The 20,338-nt window shown below is 48.6% G+C and overlaps 1 protein-coding gene across 2 annotated transcripts in view; it reads left to right on the plus strand.

Annotated features, from left to right (window-relative positions):
• The window catches only part of XYLT1 (xylosyltransferase 1), a 343,638-nt gene that overhangs the window by 247,224 nt on the left and 76,076 nt on the right, over positions 1–20,338 (plus strand). For both annotated transcript variants that reach the window (XM_043914408.1, XM_043914409.1), the window contains exons 4-5: positions 5,422–5,594; positions 6,742–6,944. In XM_043914408.1, the coding sequence (XP_043770343.1) occupies positions 5,422–5,594; positions 6,742–6,944 (376 nt within the window). The remainder of the gene's footprint in view (positions 1–5,421; positions 5,595–6,741; positions 6,945–20,338) is intronic.

A 20,338-nucleotide genomic window follows, 5' to 3' on the forward strand; every position in this document is an offset into this window, starting at 1 on the left:
CCAGGTTCCTGGGTCAGGAAGATCCCCTAGAGGAGGGCACGGCAACCCACTCCAGTATTCTTGTCGGAGAACTCCATGGACAAGGAGCCTGGCAGGCTACAGTCCCTGGGGTCCACAGAGTCAGACATAACTGAAGTGACTTAGCATGCACGCATGCAGAGCTCTGGGGTTTTGTTCCCCCTTCTCTTTGCTCCTCCCCAGACCGACTGTCTGACCCAAGGATGACTTTAGACTGTTTATGCCCAGGAGGCTCTGCAGCCAGTGTTTGATTCCCCAGGTCTTCTCCCCCTTCTCCAGAAAGGAAGCACCCTTGATCATGTCTCTCTGTGAATGAGCTCTGCTTTCTAAAAACCCCCAAAGAAAAATTACAAAAGGCTTTTCTCAACACCAACACTCAAGTCCCTTTAGAGACCAGGGGTCTTCACGCTCTTCCTCCCATAACCTGCTCATCAGTACAGCAGAGGGCGGGTGGAAGGAGCAGGGCTGGATTTGGGTTCACACTTTGGCCTCTGTCCTCCCTTACCATGTGACCTGGGAAATGCACTGACCTCTCTAAGTCTCGAGAATGACAGTGTTTTCCTCCCAGAGCCAACCCAGAGCTAACGACCCACACATAGCCCCTGGCACCAGCACTCAGGAGACATCAGCTCCTCTGGACCAGAGCAGCCTGCCTCCAGAATGGATTCACTCGCTCACTCATTCAACAACAGGGCAAGAGACATCCCTGGCTGGAGAGCATGGCTGTTTCCAAAGGCCCCAGGAGCCTCCCTTGCTAGGAGCTCCAGGTCATTGTTACCCAGAAACCCTGGGGCAGAGATGAGCAGTATTATCTGAGTGCCAGCAGGAACCCCTACAGAGTGGAATTCCTGTGAAACAGAGTGTCCAGACCACATTGAAACCTTTGAAACATCACCCAAAGAAATTCAGGTAGAAAAAAGTGACATGAATAGCCATTGTTTTTAATCTCCCTCCCTTTGTTCGATAAAGAGTCTCTGAGGGAGGTGAAGAGAGGTTACAGCCGGCCCTGCCGTGACCTGTGCACTGCCTTTGGGCTGCAGTTGTGAGAAAGAGAATATAAGCTTTTCTCTTATTATCTTTTTACTTTGGAGTCTCACATTCCTTAATCCACTCATAATCCATGTGTGAAGACAGGCTCATGTCCCATATGCTTTTGTGCTCAAAGTTTTGTCCTAGACTGGCAAGTGGGAGGGTTGAAGGGTTCTGGGTGGTTGGATATATGGATGGATGGGTGAATTAATGGATGGGTGGATGGATGAATGAAATGGATAGGTTATTGTGTGAGTGTCTAAAGGGACATGATTCTTCCAGGCACACTTCTCCTGTACCACCACCAGGAAAGGCGAACGTATTTGTGAGTGGTTTGAAGAGAAGAATAGAGGGAGGATAGGATATCTCTGTGGTTGCTGCCTAGCTTGTCTTCAACCAGAGCCAAGATGGTAATTATCCCCAGGATTAAATTTCCTGATGGAACAGTCAGGAGCCAAAGAGGGTAGGACATCAGGAGAGCATGGGGAAATGGGTACAGAAGTTTTGAGCTAAACTCTCTGAGATCTCCTCTGTCTCTGCGGGCCTACTGTTCACTACTTCCCCACCCTCCAAGGGCACACATCTTTCATAAAGCAATTGAACATTGTCTTCCATGTATCCTAGTTGGCTGCGAGCTCCTCAAGGGAGGAGTTTTTCCTCCAATTTTATTTTTCTAGTACCTAGCATAGTATGTGGCATGTAGTATGTGAATGTGTGTGTACTTAGCTGCTTCAGTCATGTCCAACTCTATGTGACCCTATGGACTGCAGCCTACCAGATGCCTCTGTCCATGGGATTCTCCAGTCAAGAACACTGGAGTGGGTTACCATTCTCTTTTCCATTTGGGAATGTTTATAACAATTCTGCTTAGTTAACGAGGTACCTTGTGAATTAGTTATTGCAAGTAGATAGGCATGCACTGGAGGACTGTCAGAGGCATTGCAGAGAAGATTCCTGTATCATGTGGGAGGCTAACTCTAGGTGGCCAATAAGGATACATCTCATCCATCCATCCTTCCACTCAACCATCATCCTCCAAGCAAACCATCCATGCATGCACTCTTCCAACCATCTAATGATCAACTCTCTGATCCACGCAGTGTTAACTTAGCCTATACTGCATTAATATTGCATGGATCAGAGAGTTGATCATTAGATGGTTGGAAGAGTGCAAGCGTGGATGATTTGCTTGGAGGATAATGGGTGATTGGATGCATGGATGGATGGATGGATGGATGGTTTTTCTGGGAGGATGATAAGGCATTGAATGTTTTACTAGGTGGATAGTTAAATGGTTTGTTGGATGAGTGGTTGAATTTGAACGGATGGATGAATGAATGGACGGATGGATGGTTGAATGAAAAGATGTCACCTTATTGGCTACCTGGAGTCCCACATAACACAGGAATCCTCTCTGCGATACTTCCGACAGTCTTCGAGTACATGCCTATCTATCTGCAATAACTAATTTACAGGATATTTCATTAAGCAGAATTGTTATTAACATTTACAAATTCTGGGCATGGTAACGTAGTCTATATTACTGGTTAAGGGCATAAGCTTTGGAAACAGACCTGGGTTTGAATCTCAGCTTAATTAAAGCAGTGGGACCTTGAACAAATAAATCCCTTGGCCTCTCTAAGCTGTGGTTTCCTCATTTGCAAAACAGAGATAATGGCCCTACCTTGCAGGGTTGTTATGAGGATTAAATGAAATAATTAATGGTAAGGGCTGCTCAATGCTCAAGAAGAGGTAATTGTTACGGTACTAAAATGTACCCTCCTGTAACTTTTGTTTTCACCAAAACCAGCTATGTGCCAGATATTGTTAATAATGTTGTGTATTCAGTGACAAATATTCTGAAATAGTCCCTCATCTTTTGGAGTTGAGTTCTAATTGGGGGTCCAGACAATAAAATATATATATATATATATAATTCCAGACAGTATTAATGCAATGCAGAAAATTGAAATAGGTCGAGATAAAAGAGTGATGTGGTTGGTAGGGGGCAGGTGGCCTGATTGTGACCTGTGAACTAGTGGCAAGAAGAGGTATACAGAGATCGAGGGAGAGGGTGTCCCCGGGGGCAGGAATGGCCATGGAAAGGTTCTGAGGCAAAGACAGCCTTGCTCAAGGAAAAAACAAAAGGTCAGGGGTCAAGGTCGATGGTGGGGGAGTCAGGGTGCAGGGGTCTGCAGTCATAACTGTGGGAGGCAGGGCCGCGGGCCGTGGAGTCTGTACCACGTGATGAGGACACAGACCACCCTCATCTCATCCCCATCCCATCCTCTGGGGCAACACAGAAGGAGCCACACTCGTGTGGTGGCCATTCAGCTTCTCAACGACAGCTGACGGGCTCCCCGTCTCCTGACCTCCAGGCTGAACAGCCCGGGTTCTCAGCTTTCCTAGTTGGTATTCAGAGACACCTGCAGCCTCTATGTGCTGAGTCCCATAAACCTAAAACCTGCAAGAAATCAGGTTAGACCCAAAGGAAATTCGGCTCAGGAAAGCCGGGAGATTTCTGGTTGGGATTATAATGAACTGAACCAGTAAGCTGTGTTCCTCCCTGAAACCTTGCCCCTGGGACATTTGCAAGGCTTCTTTGAGGCTGCTTCCAAGGATAAAGGGGGCTTCCTCAATGGCTCAGTAGTAAAGAATCTGCCTGCAATGCAAGAGACACGGGTTCCATCCCTGAGTGGGGAAGATCCCCTGGAGAAGGGCTTGGCAACCCACTCCCGTATTCTTGCCTGGAGAACCCCATGGACAGAGGAGCCCGGCGGGCTGCAGTCCATAGGATCGCAGAGTCAGACGCGACTGAAGTGACTGAGCACACACACACCAGGATAAAAGACGTCTGGAACCATTTATCTAGGAGCATCTGGTGTAGGATCTGGGCTTTCAAAGAAGAATAAGCAATGATGGTGGCTGATCTCCCAGGCTGATCCAGGAGCTCAGGTGGGGTCACAAGGATCTATACCCTCCCTCTCACTCAGCAGTTTCCCTCTGCGTTGCCTTTCCTCTCCATGGGGGATAAAATGGCTCTTAGAATCTTCAAGTTTCATGGACTTTGAGACTCTTATCTAGTTCCAACAACAGTCTGGAATTCTGTCTTCCTGGCTAAATAGCTTAGTTAACTCTGAACCTTACCTCCTGTGTCCTGACTGGCCAAGTCTAAGTCCTGTGACCACCCCTGAAATTGATAATAGATAGAGACCCTCTCCTTCCACACAGAGAATGGGGGAGGTTGATGCCCCTCAAAATACTGGGTGATAAATTTCTCATTAGGCACGATGGATAAATTCTAGAGATCTGCTATGCAACATGGTGCTTATGAGAGAGTCAATTCCCTAGTCGGTTGGTAAGAAATCTGGGGTCCCCGAGGAGGAGAAAGGAATCTGGGGCTCTCAAGGAGAGAGAGTTGTCCCAGGCTCTCAAGGAGGAGAAAAGGACAATTTTTTTTTTTCCTACATTGCTTTGTCTTAGTCTATATAACAGTGTATCTTGCTCAAGGCCAGGTTTCTCCTTAACCTTCTGACTAATCTTGTTATCTTAAGACTTGTATACTGTGGGAGTGGGTCTGGTAAGACTTTTCTATTGTTAGTTCTAATCTTGTTAATTTCAGATGTGGTTGTGGGAGTGGGTCTGATGAAAGTATATAAGGCCTTGCTAAGACTAGCAAGGGGGGCACTCTCCATCCCCTTTCTGATGTCTATGTCAGAAACTTTCTCTGTCCTTTGTTCACTTTAATAAAACTCTGTTGCACAAAAGCTCTTGAGTGATGAAGCCTGGGCCCTGGTTCCAAAGGTAAATTTTCTTCGGAGATCACGAAGCCGACACCGTTCACCGTAAGCTATCACTTATAATCCACACTACTATCCTGAACACTTAAACATGTGTTAAGAGGTTATCTGTTATCAGGTTATCTGTTCTTTCCACAATTAAAAAAAACAACAAAAGAAAAAACAAAATAGATGCTGTTAGGAGGAAAAACAAGAGTAGATTCTGGACAAACAAAAACAGCACGTATATCTTAACATTTCCCAAATTGAAATTAACTGCTCCTTCCTCTGTGGCTCAGAAATGTACCTCTTACGTGGCTCATCTCCTCCGGCTTTAATATGTGTACACGTGTCTCCATCAGTGCTCTTCGTTTCCCTAGGGATGGAAACCGTGTCTTTAGCTCCTCAGGGGCCCCCACTCCTGTTTACCAGGACAGAGTCAGGGTCCAGGACTTGCTTGGTTAAGTTGAAACCAGTTTCAGGGACCAATATGACTACTGTGCCCCTCAAATAGTCCCGGGAAGAAGTATCAGAGAAACACGCCCTGAGGACAGCCGAACTCACCCCACCTCTGCGATCTCTCTGGTTTTCCCAGGCAAAGCCAACAAGAACGTTCAGTGGGACGAGGATTCAGTGGAGTATATGCTGGCGAACCCAGTCCGAATCGCCTTCGTGCTGGTGGTCCACGGCCGCGCCTCTCGGCAGCTGCAGCGCATGTTCAAGGCCATCTACCACAAGGACCACTTCTACTACATCCACGTGGACAAGGTGAGGCCCGCGCTCTGACCGCCCCGTGCTGGCATTTCTCTGGGGCTGTGTCTGCCCCTCTCCACGCCGGCCTCCCTTTCAGGGGAGCCTTGCAGGCTGAGCAGCTGCCTCCCCCAGACCATTTGGTCTTGAAGTGCTGTGTGTGTGCGTGTCTGTGGGTGTGTGTGCACACGCATGTGGGTGTCGGTTTCAAAGCTCCCAACTGTGACTTTAGACTTCCTCCATGAGCATTGTCATTCCTGCCTCTTTTGCTCACGGTCCTGCCCAACGCAGTGCCTGCCACTCTATAAGGATCGCTAACCCAGGGGCGGGCCCACTTTTTCCATCAAGGGCCAGGGGGCAAGTATTTCAGCCTTTGTGGTCTATACACTCTGTCACAGCTAATCAGCTCTGGCATTGTGGCCTGAAAGCAGCCATAAAAACATACACAAATGAATGTGTGTGACTGTTTCAGTAAAACTTTATTTACCAAAAAAAACCCACAAAAAACATGGAACCAGTTTGCTGACCCCTGAGCATCTTGTTCCAGAGGTTTCTGTTGGTCTGCTGATATGACATGATTATGTCTTTGGTCAGGAAGACAAAGGGGATGCCTATTCAAAAATCTGATTCTAGCAAGCCTGCCAGAGGGTAGTGGAGAAATTCTACCTTTCAAAATACTCATCAGGTTTAAATGAAAGTGTTAGTCACTCTTTGCGACCCCATGGACTTTAGCCTGCCAGACTCCTCTGTCCATGGAATTCTCCAGGCAAGAATGCTGGAGTGGGTAGCCATTCTCTTCTCCAGGGGATCTTCCTGAACCAGCGATGCAACCATATTCTATACAACCATATTACTTAGCTTGTTATCCTCAGACCATACGTATCAGTCTTAGAGAAAAATGCAGACTCCCAGGCACCAGCCTATACCTGGGGAACCAGTAATGCAGAGGCAGGACCAGGGAATCTGCACCTCAAATTTCTAAAGTAATACTTTAAAAATAATGGAGTTTGTATAACGAAGAAGAAAGACACCCCGGGTCTGAATCAGTTACGTGGTAAAGTTCGGAAGCCCTGTCACCTAGCAGGGAAGGGACAGAGAAGGGGTAAGGGGCAGGGCTGGGGTGTTTTCCGCGCTGCTGAATGTCACCCTTCCTCTCCTGGGAAAGCGCTCCAATTACCTGCATCGCCAAGTGCTTCAGTTCGCCAGGCAGTACGGCAACGTCCGCGTCACGCCCTGGAGGATGGCCACCATCTGGGGGGGAGCCAGCCTCCTGTCCACATACCTGCAGACCATGCGGGACCTTCTGGAGATGACCGACTGGCCCTGGGACTTCTTCATCAACCTCAGCGCAGCTGACTACCCCATCAGGTAAGGCGGCCCTGACCAGCCTGCTTTGAGGTCCTGCTTCCCCTGTCATATCTGGGAAGCCAGAGGCAGAAGCAGCCTGCCTCCTGTCTGGAGGAGCCTTCCTGCCTCTGAGATGCTTACCCACTGTCTCTGTAAGGTCTCTCTACATGAGGGCCATGTTGTGCTTGAGAATCATGTGAACATTCACTCATTCATTCATTCAACAGAGATTTCTTGAGTACATGGTTTTCCCAGCTCTGTTTGAGAACACACTTCAAAGGCTGAAACCCCTGGCCATGAGGTGCTTCCATTCAAATGGGGGAAACAGACAACACGCAAACTAAGTATTTAAAATGGTACATTGGAAACATAAGGCAGCGAGCAGCAGGAGCAGGGGGGAGGTGGAATTCTAATGAGAATGGCCAGGAATATCCTTCCGCAGAAGAATGGAAGATGGTGATGGAGTGAGCCGCCCAGGCAGGGAAAATGGTCCAGCGGAGGGCAGCACAGGTGCTGAGCTCTGAGGATGCCTGATGTGTTCCAGGAACAACAGGGCTCAGTGTGGCTGGAACTGAGGTGAGATCATGGAGGGTCTAGAATCTGGCCATTACTCAAAGGAAGATGGGAACCACACGCTGTGTTTGGAGCAGAGGAAGGTCAAGGTTAAACTGAAAGTGACAAAGTGGAAGAAGGGAGGGGGGTGTGACAGCCTGGGCAGAATCAGACAGGCGTCTCTGGGCTATTGGAATCCCGTGGGTTGGTTTGTTTGGCTCCTATCCAATTTTAACACATGAATTGATTGCCCACATTCTATGACTGGTAGATTTCAACTGAAACTGCAGATCTCTAGCTTCTCTTGAGGTCCTCTCCAGGGTCTGTAGGCTACTCAGCCGCAATTATGTGTGGGTGGTGGAGCAACCAGCAGTCCTGGGGTGGTGAGAAATTCAGATGCCACTCTGTCCCTTTGCACAAACATTGATCTACTCTTTAAAAGAGGTGTAAGCAAAGAAAACCCCTGGAGATCTCTTTAAAGGGAGGGAAAAAGGCAACAAAGTGAACTATATTTCCTATCAAGAAGGCAGCTCTTTGCTTGACTGTGTCTCCCATCTTGCTTATTGAAAGGCCAAAAAGGAGAAGCGGACGGAGTGAAGGAGAGGGCCTTCCTTGCTCTGATAGTGCTGGGTACAGCATTTCCAGAAGAGCTAGATAAAGGAGTCTTATAAAAGGTGTTTTATCAAGCCAATTCTCAAACACGCACAAGAATACAAGACTAGTATAATGACCTCTGCGTCACCTAGTTTCAACTATAATCAACTCATCTTGTATCCATACCAATAAAGACCTTGACCCGCTTCCACCAGCCCTGGTGAAGCATTTCTAAGAGGTCATATAGTAGTATCTATAAATATTTCAGTGCATGCGTGCATGCTCAGTCGGTCAGTCATGTCCAACTCTTTGTGACCCTATGGACTATAGCCTGCCAGGCTCCTCTGTCCATTGGACCCTTCAGGGAAGAATACTGGAGTGGGTTGCCATTTCCTCCTCCAGGGGATCTTCCCAGCTCAAGGATCGAACTCACGTCTCCTGCAACTCCTGCTTTGGCAGCTGGATTCTTTACCACTGAGCCACCTGGGAAGCCCCAAGTATGTCAGTAAACATATCTGGAAGACAAAATCTCTCTTGGAATTTAATGTCAATATGATTGCCTGAGTGCTGAGTCACTTCAGTGGTGTCCAGTTCTGTAACACTATGGACTGTAGCCCACCGGCTCCCCTGTGGTGGTCCACAGGGATTCTTCAGGCAGGAATACTGCAGTGGGTTGCCATGCCCTCCTCCAGGGGATCTTCCCAACCCAGGGATTGAACCCGCATCTGCTCTGTCTCCTGCATTGGCAAGTGGGTTCTTTACCACCTCTACCACCTGGGAAGCTCACCAATGTGACCTGGGGCTGGATCATTTGCTGCCGTGAGGCTGCCATGCTCACTGCTGGTGTTTGGAAGCACCCCTGGCCTCTACCCAGTAGATGCAGTAGTGGTCCCTGCTCCTAACCACTTGTGACAAGCACAGATGCCTCCAGGAGCTGTGTTTCTGGAGGAGCAAAATTGCCTCCAGCTGAGAACGCTCCAGTTCCTGAGAGAGAACAGCCTGGACTTGGGTCAGAGATGAACTACTTGCCTTTGAGAAATTTAAACATGGCTGGAACCTAATAAACAAAACGAGAAGGAGAGATGAGTATAGGGAAGTACAAGGCGACGTGAGCTGGAGCCTTCTCCCTCCCCATTCCAAAAGAGTGTGTTCAGAAATACCCCAGAATGCCAAGTACAGCTGCTGGCGTGGCAGACGCTCCCTTCAAAGGTCAAGATTCCCACTCCCCCAGCTCCAGACCTCCCGTGGAGGCCTCAGAGGTCATGTCAGCCTCAGTCAGGAGGTGACACTTGACCAGGACCTCTCAAGGGCAGGTGGGCCAGCCTGTGACCTTTCCCAGAAGAATCGCATCAAGTCTCAACGCTGCCCCCTATAGGCCCCGCGTTGATTTGCAAGTTGCAGTTGTAACAGCGGTCACTTAGCCAGGTCAGCTGGTCCAGGAGATCAGCACTTCTAGCATTTCAGTATCCAAGAAGATGAGTGCTCAGACTCCCATATGAGGGCTTAAGGCTCGACTCTGAGTTCTGCCACCTCACTTGCAGGTGACCCTTGGCAAGTAAACACAGTTCAGTTCAGTTCAGTCACTTAGTCGTGTCCAACTCTTTGCGACCCCATGAATCGCAGCACTCCAGGCCTCCCTGTCCATCACAAACTCCCGGAGTTTACTCAAACTCATGTCCATCGAGTCGGTGATGCCATCAAGCAATCTCATCCTCTGTTGTCCCCTTCTCCTCCTGCCCCCAATCCCTCCCAGCATCAGGGTCTTTTCCAATGAGTCAACTTTTGTGAAATCAGATTGTAGTCATGGAACCTAGAGAGTTTGGGCACTTAGCTCAGTACCTATCAGCTCTTAATCCTCGAGCTGGATCCAAGGCTGAGCCTCCTGATCTCCGAGAAAGGTCCAGAAATCCTTTCTCAGACCATGTGCCCCACCCATTTGGGGGTTCAGAGAAGGGAGTCATCATGTTTTTAGCTTTGTTGCTCTGGTTGTCTAGCCATCCCTGTCGATCTGTCTCTCCTCCGCCTCCGCCTCCCACGGCCCTCATTTCCGTGTCCACCCCCCGCCCCCGCCAGTTCTTCCACCCACTCGCATTGCCAGCATCATGGCCAGAGGCGCCTCACGCGTCAGGCACTGCTGGTTCCTCTTGCTGTTGTTTTCGTGAAGTTGCCCCACACAAAAACATATGAATTTTGCAGATGAATGGTTTTATCCTGGGCAACTCTGATAGACTTTCACTTCCCATCTGCCACTCCATCTGTAGCTTCCAAAACCACGACTTCTCCCCTCCCAGGAAGGATGAGCAAACTTAGGAGCCTTCTCGAAGGGGCGGGAGTGCCCAAGTCAGAAGCTTCTATGAAACTCTGAAAACCTGGGTGTATATCCAAGGGCAGCATTCACCCACCCTGGCTGCTCTGAGCTGTCTGTGATTTGACATTGCCTGTCTAGGTCAGCTGTCTGGCTCTAACCGCCAGCCAGATTCATTGGTCTCTACTAACCAGTAGCCTCCTTGAGACCCTGGATGCAGACAGCCTGGCTGCAGACTCTGCCACCACTGATGGGCCATTTGAATCGGCACATGCTGCCTCAGCTTTCTGCCTCTCAGTGTCTGCACCTAAAAGGGACCCAGTATTGGTACCTATTTCATAAGGCAGTTAGGAGGATTAGAGGAAACATTGCTTGTCAGGACAGGGCCTTAACACAGTGCCTGACACAGAAAGTGCTCCCCAAAAGCAGGCAATAGTTATTATAGTTGTATAACAGTGCTGGTCCCACAGGCTGGACTTCATCATCAACTGAGTTGCTTTCCTTTTTCCCTTCACCCATGAAAAGACCAGAAAAATCATTCTTGAACTCACATCTCTTTCAAAAGTGGGAAATGCAAAGTGAGACTCAAAGACTGAATGTTTCAAGAGAAACAGGCGAGAACCAACCCATCTATGAACAGGAAGACTGTTCTCCTCGTGTTTGGAATATGCAAGTGAAGTATGTTTAAAGAATCTAGGCCTTCCCACGTCACTGTTGACGTGACCGCCTGGCCCACGTAAGCTCTGGTTGGAGCTGTTTATGCATCCAGTGTGTGAATGAAAATGGATATTTTCAACCATCGAGACCCTGCTAGGTTTGGAATCATCAAAGAACATGATGCTTTTATTCAATATATTCTGTTTACTGAGTAAGGCTGGAAACTGCGCTAGCATTTTTCAGTTAGATGGACCACAGACAGGGTTGAAACCAAAAGCATTATGCAGTTGGTTTGTGAGGTTTGGGCCAGTAGTAACAGACCCCTCACCATCTGTCTCTGGGCCCTGTGTCCTGGAGCAAACCTGATGCAAAGGCTGAAGTGTCCATGGCCGCTCCAGGGCTCACATTCTGTCTGTGGTTTGTGTGTGTGCATGCATGTTGTGTGTGTGCAAGCATCAAGCAAAACCTAGAATCTACTAATTCTACCTCTTAGGGATTCACAGCAACAAGGTCTAACCCTATGGGGCCCCCTGTGTGGACATTTAAGCTACCCTTAACTGTAGACCCAAACCTTTCTCTTGAGATACCACCAGGGACCCAGGGCAGGAGCATAAGAGCTTTTCTGCAGCTCCTCAGCCAGAAAAACCAGCTCAAACAGACAGGAAGCAGGTGTCTGGACTTCTCTGCAACATCCCCAAGACCAGTGTCTCCATGGCACTGATCAAGTAAGACGAATGCTCAGACCCAGCAGACGTTTCCTGTGTACCTACTATGTGTCAGGCCCTCTGCCAGGGCCTTTAACATATGTGCTGTCTTAATCCTCATCCCTTAAAACATAACTTCTGGTGTGTAAGAAAGTTGAAAGAGATTAGTTTCAGAAGTCCTGGTGAATTTTGCAGGGAAATTAACCCCTCGATAGTATCTAGGCACAGAGTCTAGTCGCCCTGGGACCTGGCATAGGACTGTGGATCTGTGCATAGTCACTCCCCTACTTTTCATTCCTCTAGTCAGGCCACTGATTCGCGAGTGGGTCAAGGAATTCCTGTTGTTAATAGCAAATCACAACCACAGCAAACGCACTTATAGTGCTCAGTACATACCTGATGTGGTTTTTTAAGCGCTGTCCATGGTCCTGACAGCAACTCCACACATAACTTCGGGGAGGCCATTTTTCAGATGAAGAAACTGAGGCACAGAGATGTCGAGGAACTTGACCACAAGGATATAGCCAGTGGTCTTTTTTTTTTAATTGAGATAAAATTCACTTAACATTAAATTAACCATTTTGAAGTGTTCAATCCAGTGGCATTTAGTACATGCCCAACCTTGAGGGCTTTCCAAGTGGTGCTAATGGCAGAGAGTCCTCCTGCCAATGCAGGAGATGCAGGTTCAATCCCTGGTTTGGGAAGATCTCCTGGAGAAGGAAATGGCAACCCACTCCAGTACTCTTGCCTGGAAAATCCCATGGACGGAGGAGCCTGGTGAGCTACAGTCCATGGGGTCACAAAGAGTTGGACACGACTGAGCACACACACACACAATGTTGTGCAACCAGAACCTCTATCTAGTTGCAAAGCACGTTCATCACCCCAAGAGGAAACCCTGTCCCTCCCCATTCACATCCCACCGTGAGCCCCTGTCAATCACTAATCTGTCTCTATGGATTTGCCTACTTTGGGTGTTTCATATGAATGGAGTCATACAGTGTGTGATGTTTTGTGATTGGCTTCTTTCACTTAGGATACCATGTTCGTGCTTTACCCACGTTGCAGCCTGTGCCAGTGCTTCATCCTTTTATGGCTGTATACTATTCCATCATGTGGCTGTGCCATAATTTGTTTACCCACTCATCAGGTGGTCGAACCAGGATTCTTAAGAGCTCCCTGAAAGCCCCATCTCTTGGCCAGCTTGGGTTGTGCCCTACAACCTGAGGTGAGGACCTCATCTGATTTAAGAAGATGCAACTCCATCATATGGGCCTCTGCACAGCATTGATACTAGGACCTTTACTGCCTGAGCTCTGACGATGCCAGGGTCAGGGTAGGGGTGCCGATCAGTGCACCCTCGTCCGCAGAAGCCTGGTGACCTTCTCCGTTTAGCCTGGCACTCCTCCGCCTGGTTCCATTAGAGAAGTTTCCAGTGATTCTGGTTGGCTGAGACAGATTTGGGGTTGAAGATGGAAAGATGAAGGCTTAGGGACAGAGGTCTGAGTTTCCCTTTTTCCCTCCTTTCTTCTTTCACCATCCAAGCCCCTCTGAAAGCAACCTAAGGGTGTCTTGGGGAGAAAAAAGCTCAGGCCTACCTGTGAAGCCAGCTGAAAATGGTTCCACAGGTGAGATCAGAAGACGGAGCTTCTCTGACTTCACTCATTCATGCAGCAGATACTTACTCACCACCTACTAGGTGCTAGACACTATGCTGGCTACCAGGTGTCCAAAGGGAAAGAGAAACATGGTTAGTCTCTGCCCTTATCCTAGTGGTTTGAATCACCTGGGTTTGAATCCCAGCTCTTCTGTTTACTAGCTGTGTCAACGTGGACTTGAGAATATCATTTAATGTCTCTGGGCCTCAGCTACCTCATCTGTAGAATGGGTACAACCACAACACTGCCCCATACAGTTGCTTAGAGAGAGAAATGAATTAATGTATGGAATGTGCTTAGCACCCAGTGAGCACTGTCTGTGCGACAGCCCTCGTTGTTGATAGAGGAAGTTGGAAACTAACCAGAAAGACCACATGAGTGAACATGTGATCACAAAGTGAGGCAAATATTCTGAAAGGAAGGACAGATGAAAGAGCATTTCGCAAGTGACGCTCACCTGCACCTTGGGGTTTGAGGTGGCCTCTCTGAGGAGGCAGCACGTGAACTGAGGTGTGTGAGATGGGTAGGGCTTAACTAGCAGTGTTTTCCAGGAAAGGGGATGGCATAAGCAAAGGCCCAGGTGTAAGAGGACCCCTGACAGGCTTGAGGAGTTAAAAGAAAGCTGATGTGGCTGAAACCCAATCAGCCAGAGTGCCTTACCACCAGGGAGGATGGTCCAGCCAGTTCCTGCAGGGGTTTCTGATCCCGTGTCCGGTGGTTGAATCCTTAGTCCAGGAACTGTGCAGTTTTAATGAGAAGCCCTTGGAGAAGGGAATGGCAACCCACTCCAGCATCCTTGCCTGGAGAATTCCATGGACAGAGGAGCCTGACTGGCTACAGTTCATAGGGTCTCAGAGAGTCAGGGACTTCCCTGGTGGCTCAGATGGTAAAGCGTCTGCCTGCAATGCGGGAGACCCGGGTTCAGTCCCTGGGTCAGGAAGATGTCCTGGAGAAGGAAATGGCAACTCACTCCAGTATTCTTGCCTGGAAAATCCCTTGGACGGAGGAGCCTGGTAGCTACTACAGTCCATGGGGTCGCAAAGAGTCGGACACGACTGAGCGACTTCCCTTTCCCTTTCAGAGAGTCAGACACGACTGAGCAACTAACACCTCAAAACTTCAAGCTTATTTGCAACGTGGAGAGATCATTTTGGCTGCTGTGAGATAACAGTGGGGAGGGGCCGGGGCCGGTGGGGGAAGCCTGTGAGGAAGAAGGTGATTGCTGCTGCTGCTGATGTAGAACCACATTCGGGGAGCCCTCCTCCCCAAACCTCAGGCAGAGGCAGGGGTCTCAGAAGCCATCGTGAGCTTCCTGGATCCAAGCAGCATCTTAGCCTTTTAGGCAGAGAGCCCGGCAGCTGCTCGTGGGTAGGGCCCAGGCCCCCCGTCTGCACAAAACAGCCTTGTTCTCAGGAGACCTGCGGAGGACAGCTGGCACAAAGGACCCAGAACGGCCGGGGGCCTGAGGCCAGAGTTTTAGAAGAGGACTGACCATGAGGCAGGAGGGGCCGGCTAAGGACTGTGAAAGAAAGTGCTAGAGACTCCTCTTTGTTCACTTGGCTTTAACTGTGATAAAATGTGCATAACTTAAAACCTACCATCTTAACCATTTTTAAGTGGTCAAGCGCATTCACATTGTTACACCACCAAGCTCCAGAACTCTTCATTTTCAAAACTGAAACTCCCCATCTCCCCTCCCCCAGGCCCTGGCCACCAGCATTCTATTTTCTGTTTCTATGGATTTGACTACTTTAGGGACCTCCTGGAGGTAGAATTAGACAGTATTTTTCTTTTTGTGACTGGTTTATTTCACTTAGCAGAATGTCCTCAAGGTTCATTGATGTCGTAGCAGGTATCACAACTCCCTTCCTTTCTGAGAGGGGATAAATCTCCCTTGTCTGGAGAGACTCCGTTTTGCTTGTCCACTCATCCATCAGTGATGGACGCTTGGGTGGCTTCTACCTTACAGCTACGGTAAATAACGCTGCTAAGAACATGGGTGTATGAATATCTCATCACCTCCCTGTTTTCAGCTCTTTTATATGCCCAGAAGCAGAATTATTGATCATATGGTAATTCTGTTTTTAGTTTTTGAGGAACCTCCATACTGTTTTCCATAGCGACTGTACCAATTTACATCCCCATCAGCAGTGCGCAAGGGTTCTGATTCCCCTCTATCCTTGCTCATGTATTTTTCTTTTCTTTCTGATAGTAGTGCAAGGTGTTTCTTATTCTTTTTAAGGAGCGTGAGCTCCCAAAACAAGGGCCCTGGAGCCCTTGAAAGTTTTGAGTAGCAGACACAGCTCTCAGTAGACCCATGAGGTTAGCCCCAGGAAATTGTCTCCCCGCGGGATCATGGCCCTCAAATGATGCTTCTAGAACTGCTTCCCAATCCACATCAGCTCCCCCTTCTAATTCCCCGTCCTCTGAGTGGGACCACCTGTTCACCAGCAGCTGGAAGCGTGTGGCCTCCATCTCCCTGTTCCAAGGAGGCCTGCGCGTTCTCATCCTAACCCTGACACCGCTCCCGTCTGCATTCTCAGCTGTGATTCCCCCACCTTGGCCCAAGTCAGACCGTCATTGCTTCACACCTGGGTCTTCAGAGTCCCCCGAGAGGACATAGTCTGAGCCAGACTCTGAGAACCAGCTACAGCCTCTCCAGGGCCATATGGAAAGGCCAGAGCCACCACCCTCTCTGGGAGCCACTTACAAAATAGAATCATCTATTCAAACAGATGTGCAGTTCACTTCCTGAGTGGCTGAGTGCTGGGGACTGGGAGCTGTGGCAGCGGAACGGATCTGCTCATTCACTGAGGGCATCTACAGTCTATGAGAGAAATGGAGAGCTTGTTGATCAATAACGTCAGGGTGCCGTGATGGGAGGCAAGGAGGAGGTCCCACTTTAAGGAGCATGGTCAGGAAGATGAGGTGCTTTTTTTTTTTAATTGAAGGATAATTGCTTTACAGAATTTTGTTGTTTTCTATCAAACCTCAACATGAATCAGCCATAGGTATACATATATCTCCTTCCTTGAGGATATGTGAACCTCCCTCCCGTCTCCCTCCCCATCCCACCCCTCTAGACATGGAGAATAGACTTATGGACATGCGGAGAGGGAAGGAGAGGGTGAGATGTATGGAAGGAATAATATGGAAACTTACATTACCATATGTAAAATAGCTAGCCAACAGGAATTTGCTATATGGCTCAGGAAACTCAAACAGGGGCTCTGTATCAACCTAGATGAGGTGCTTTTAAGGAGTGAGGTTTAAAACCAAGTCCTGAAATGAGTCCCACTGTGCAAAAGAGGGCATGGAGGTACAGCAGAGGGGAGCAGCAGATCATTGATCTGGGGGAGACACAGATATTCATCCCTTAATTACAATAATCAATAGCAAGGTGAGTGTTAGGGTGGAAAATGTGTTAGCCTCAGTACTTCATGGGAGGTCATATTTGGGAGCCCAACACCAGATCTTTGGATTCAACCATCTCTCCCACTGACCATGTTCTCAACATCCAGCCGCTTTTATTCTGTGGGTGTTCAGAGATGCACACCCTCTTTCCTGAGACCCCAAAGCCCAGGTGGACACCATCCAGGGAAAGCTCCACCCAGATAATAGGCAAGTTGGAAAGACTGTATCTGCCGTCACTGTTGGTCACGGGGGCAACTGGAAAAACATGCCTGTAATTATGCCGTTAACAGTTTTGTTTGCATCTAATAGCAAAATAATCATTTCCTCAGCCCTGTTATTTTTTTCGCCTGACAGAGCTCACTCCTGCCTCCAGAAACACAGTTTGCTTCCCCCTTGCTGCTGTCCTGGGTTTCCCGAGCTGTATTTTTGGCTGGACAGCTCTAAAAGCTTTCCGGAGGCGAGGACCAACCCAGAGCATCCCCTGGACAGAGCGAGGCTGGAGTTTTCATGGGACACAGATGAGAAGCACCAACTCCTCAGAAAGTTGGGTTGGAACGCTGTGTTGGCTCAAGTAGATAAGGAAGGACGTCCCTGGGGGAATGTAGGGAGTTCACATAATCAGTGCAGAAGGTGGCAGAACTCAAGGCAAGAATGACGTGACTTTTCTCACTCAAGGGATGCCCTGAGGCTTAAATACTTTTCAGTCATAATGTCTGTTCACTGGCTGGCTGTTATCTCTTCTTTCATTACTGAAAAGTGCTGAGTGCTGGGGAAAGGAGGTGGATGGTTTTATCTTGAGTCGTGTGTGCCCTGGCTTTGGCCAGCCCTTCAGTCATTCCTTCACTCCTTCATCCATCACGTACTTATCGAGATCCTATTGGATTCCAGGTAGTGCTCTAGACCCACACTGTCCAGTAGGACTTACTGTGCTGACTTCTAGCTCAGCAGACACCAGACACGTGGCTGCTGAGAGCCTGAAATGTGCTTTATGGAACCGAGGAACTGAGTTGTAAATGTGGTTTGATTTTAATTTAAATGGAAGCAAATAATATATTAAGCAGCATGATCCTTGTTGCTCAAGTTGGAGTAGTGAACAAAATGATTAAAAGAAAACTCCCGCCCTGGTGGACCTTATTGTGTGGCAAGAATGCTTCCACCGAGAGAATTATACACTGCTCTGAGCAAAATAAGAGAGTGGATACTACCACTTCAGAGACAGATGTGATCTCCAGATTCTGCCACTTTGATCGTCTCATGCATCCCACGTTGACCATGCATTGAGTTTGGTAAGTTATTTTCTTCCTAATTCCTCCCTCCTCAGATCTCATAGTTCTTCCTCTCGGCAGAAGCTGTCTACATGTCCATAGACGGGATGTTTCCAGCCATGGGCATCTTCCTATCCAGTGCATTGAGCATGTTTGCTTCTCAGGAAAGTTTCATTGATGTGGCTTGTCCACCAGAGGCCACGAGCAGGGATGCTGTGCACTCTGGGATGCTCTAATCACACATCCAAGTGTATCCTGGGAATTTGAATGTGAGCCCAAGTGGCCCACAGTGTGGGTGATCAGCCCTGCAGAGCCTCTTATCTTCCCCTGCCTCCCTCTCACACGTAAGTACAGGTAGAGATTATTCTCAAGGGCTTTCTAGAGAAACAGCGTGTCTTATAAGGTCAAATGGGATAAAGGAGGAGAGTTTCTACCCCTTTTATTGATGACAACAGGGATTTAGATGAGCATGGGCCCAATGGATAGGGTTAAGGTCCAATTTTGGGGTGGCTAGATGGAAACTCTGTGGGTTTTATTATCTTCATTATTCATCATCATCTTTCATTTTCTTCCTTCTACTTGCTGCCACCTGAGTCATTGCCCAGCACAGAAAATGGTCAGCAATGGACTCTCAAAGGAGATGCTTGGGAAAGCCCTGCAAGATTCTCCAGACTCCCATGGATGATATTAGCTAGAATTTCGTGAGTCCAGTCAGCCTTTGTATCCATAGTTCGCATCCAGGTCAGCTGGATCTGGAGCCCACAATTATGGAGGGCTGACTGTAAGAGACTTGGACATCCTTGGATTTTGGTACATGTGCAGTGGGTTCTAGAACAAATGCCCTGCAGATCCCGAGGGGTGGCTGTATTTACTGTGTTCAGGATCCTGGGCCAAATGATTTCCACGTGTTATCTAAAGTCACAGAAACCCCAGAAGGTAGATGCTATGGCTGCATCCCATTTTACAGATGTACAAACTGAGGCTGAGAGAAGTTAAGGAATTTACCCTTTGTCTCACAACCAGTATGGATCAGAGCTGGGATTGACATCCATGCTTCTTTCATCATTGGAGGAAAAAGAAACCTGAGTTCTTCACCCGCAGGTTGTATTGCTCCCACTGGCAGTTCTGGATTGAAGCTGTCCCACTCATTCTTCCCCCATCTAAATCCTCTTCCCCTTCATCTGCAAGAGAAGCCAGGAGGCAGAAGTGCCCAATAACCAGGAGAGGCGTGGTACACGTCAGTACCTGACTCCAGAGCCACCAGCATTTACCAGCTGCTGAGCGGTCATGACTTTCTGCTTTGGTCCTCAAAGCATCCTCAGAGGGTTGGCATCGAGAAGGGCCCTGAGGCTTAGTGAGTGTGAGTGACTTGCCCAACCAAAGTCACACAGCTTGGCAGGGGCCAAACCTATGTTTGAAGGCAGGTGCAGCTTGACACCCAAGTGCAACATCTTTCTACTCTGCCCAACTGCCTCACCGAGAGGCTGGCTGACAGTGGAACCACCCCACCCAGGGAAAAAGCCAATCACAAGAGCACAAACCCTACCATGTGACCATGACAGTGAGGGTGGTCCCGTTTCCCAATGGGCTATCCCCTCTGGCTGATGGAAGATTGGGCTTTACCAGTTGTGTCTGCTCTGAGTGTGGAGGGAGAAACCAGCTGTCCTTCCTTAGCTGGGAACACCTTGTTTTTTCGTTTTTGTTTTTGTTTTTTTTTTCATTTATTTTTATTAGTTGGAGGCTAATTACTTTACAATATTGTAGTGGTTTTTGCCATACATTGACATGAATCAGCCATGGATTTACATGTGTTCCCCATCCCGATCCCCCCTCCCGCCTCCCTCCCCATCCCATCCCTCTGGGTCTTCCCAGTGCACCAGGCCCGACCACTTGTCTCATGCATCCAACCTGGGCTGGTGATCTGTTTCACCCTTGATAGTGTACTTGTTTCAATGCTATTCTCTCAGAACACCCCACCCGGAACACCTTGCTTTCAAATTCCTTTGTAGTCATGTCCCTTTGGATCTCAGACTCTCCAGACCCCTCCCCCAAACTGCCAAACCGTGGTGCTAATGGAATCCTCACTCACTTAAACCTTAGCCTCAAGCAGCGTAGTTAAGACCGAATGGCTGCCGTCCCTCCAAATGTGCACAGTTGCGCCACTGCAGAACGAAATGATGCCGGCGTGTTCTGAGCCATCACTCTCTCCATGAGGGCACATGAGCAATCACTCCACGTCATCCTGACCTGGGTTTGAATCCTTTCT

Source organism: Cervus elaphus, chromosome 10, assembly GCF_910594005.1.
Source record: "Cervus elaphus chromosome 10, mCerEla1.1, whole genome shotgun sequence".
Taxonomy (NCBI): domain Eukaryota; kingdom Metazoa; phylum Chordata; class Mammalia; order Artiodactyla; family Cervidae; genus Cervus; species Cervus elaphus.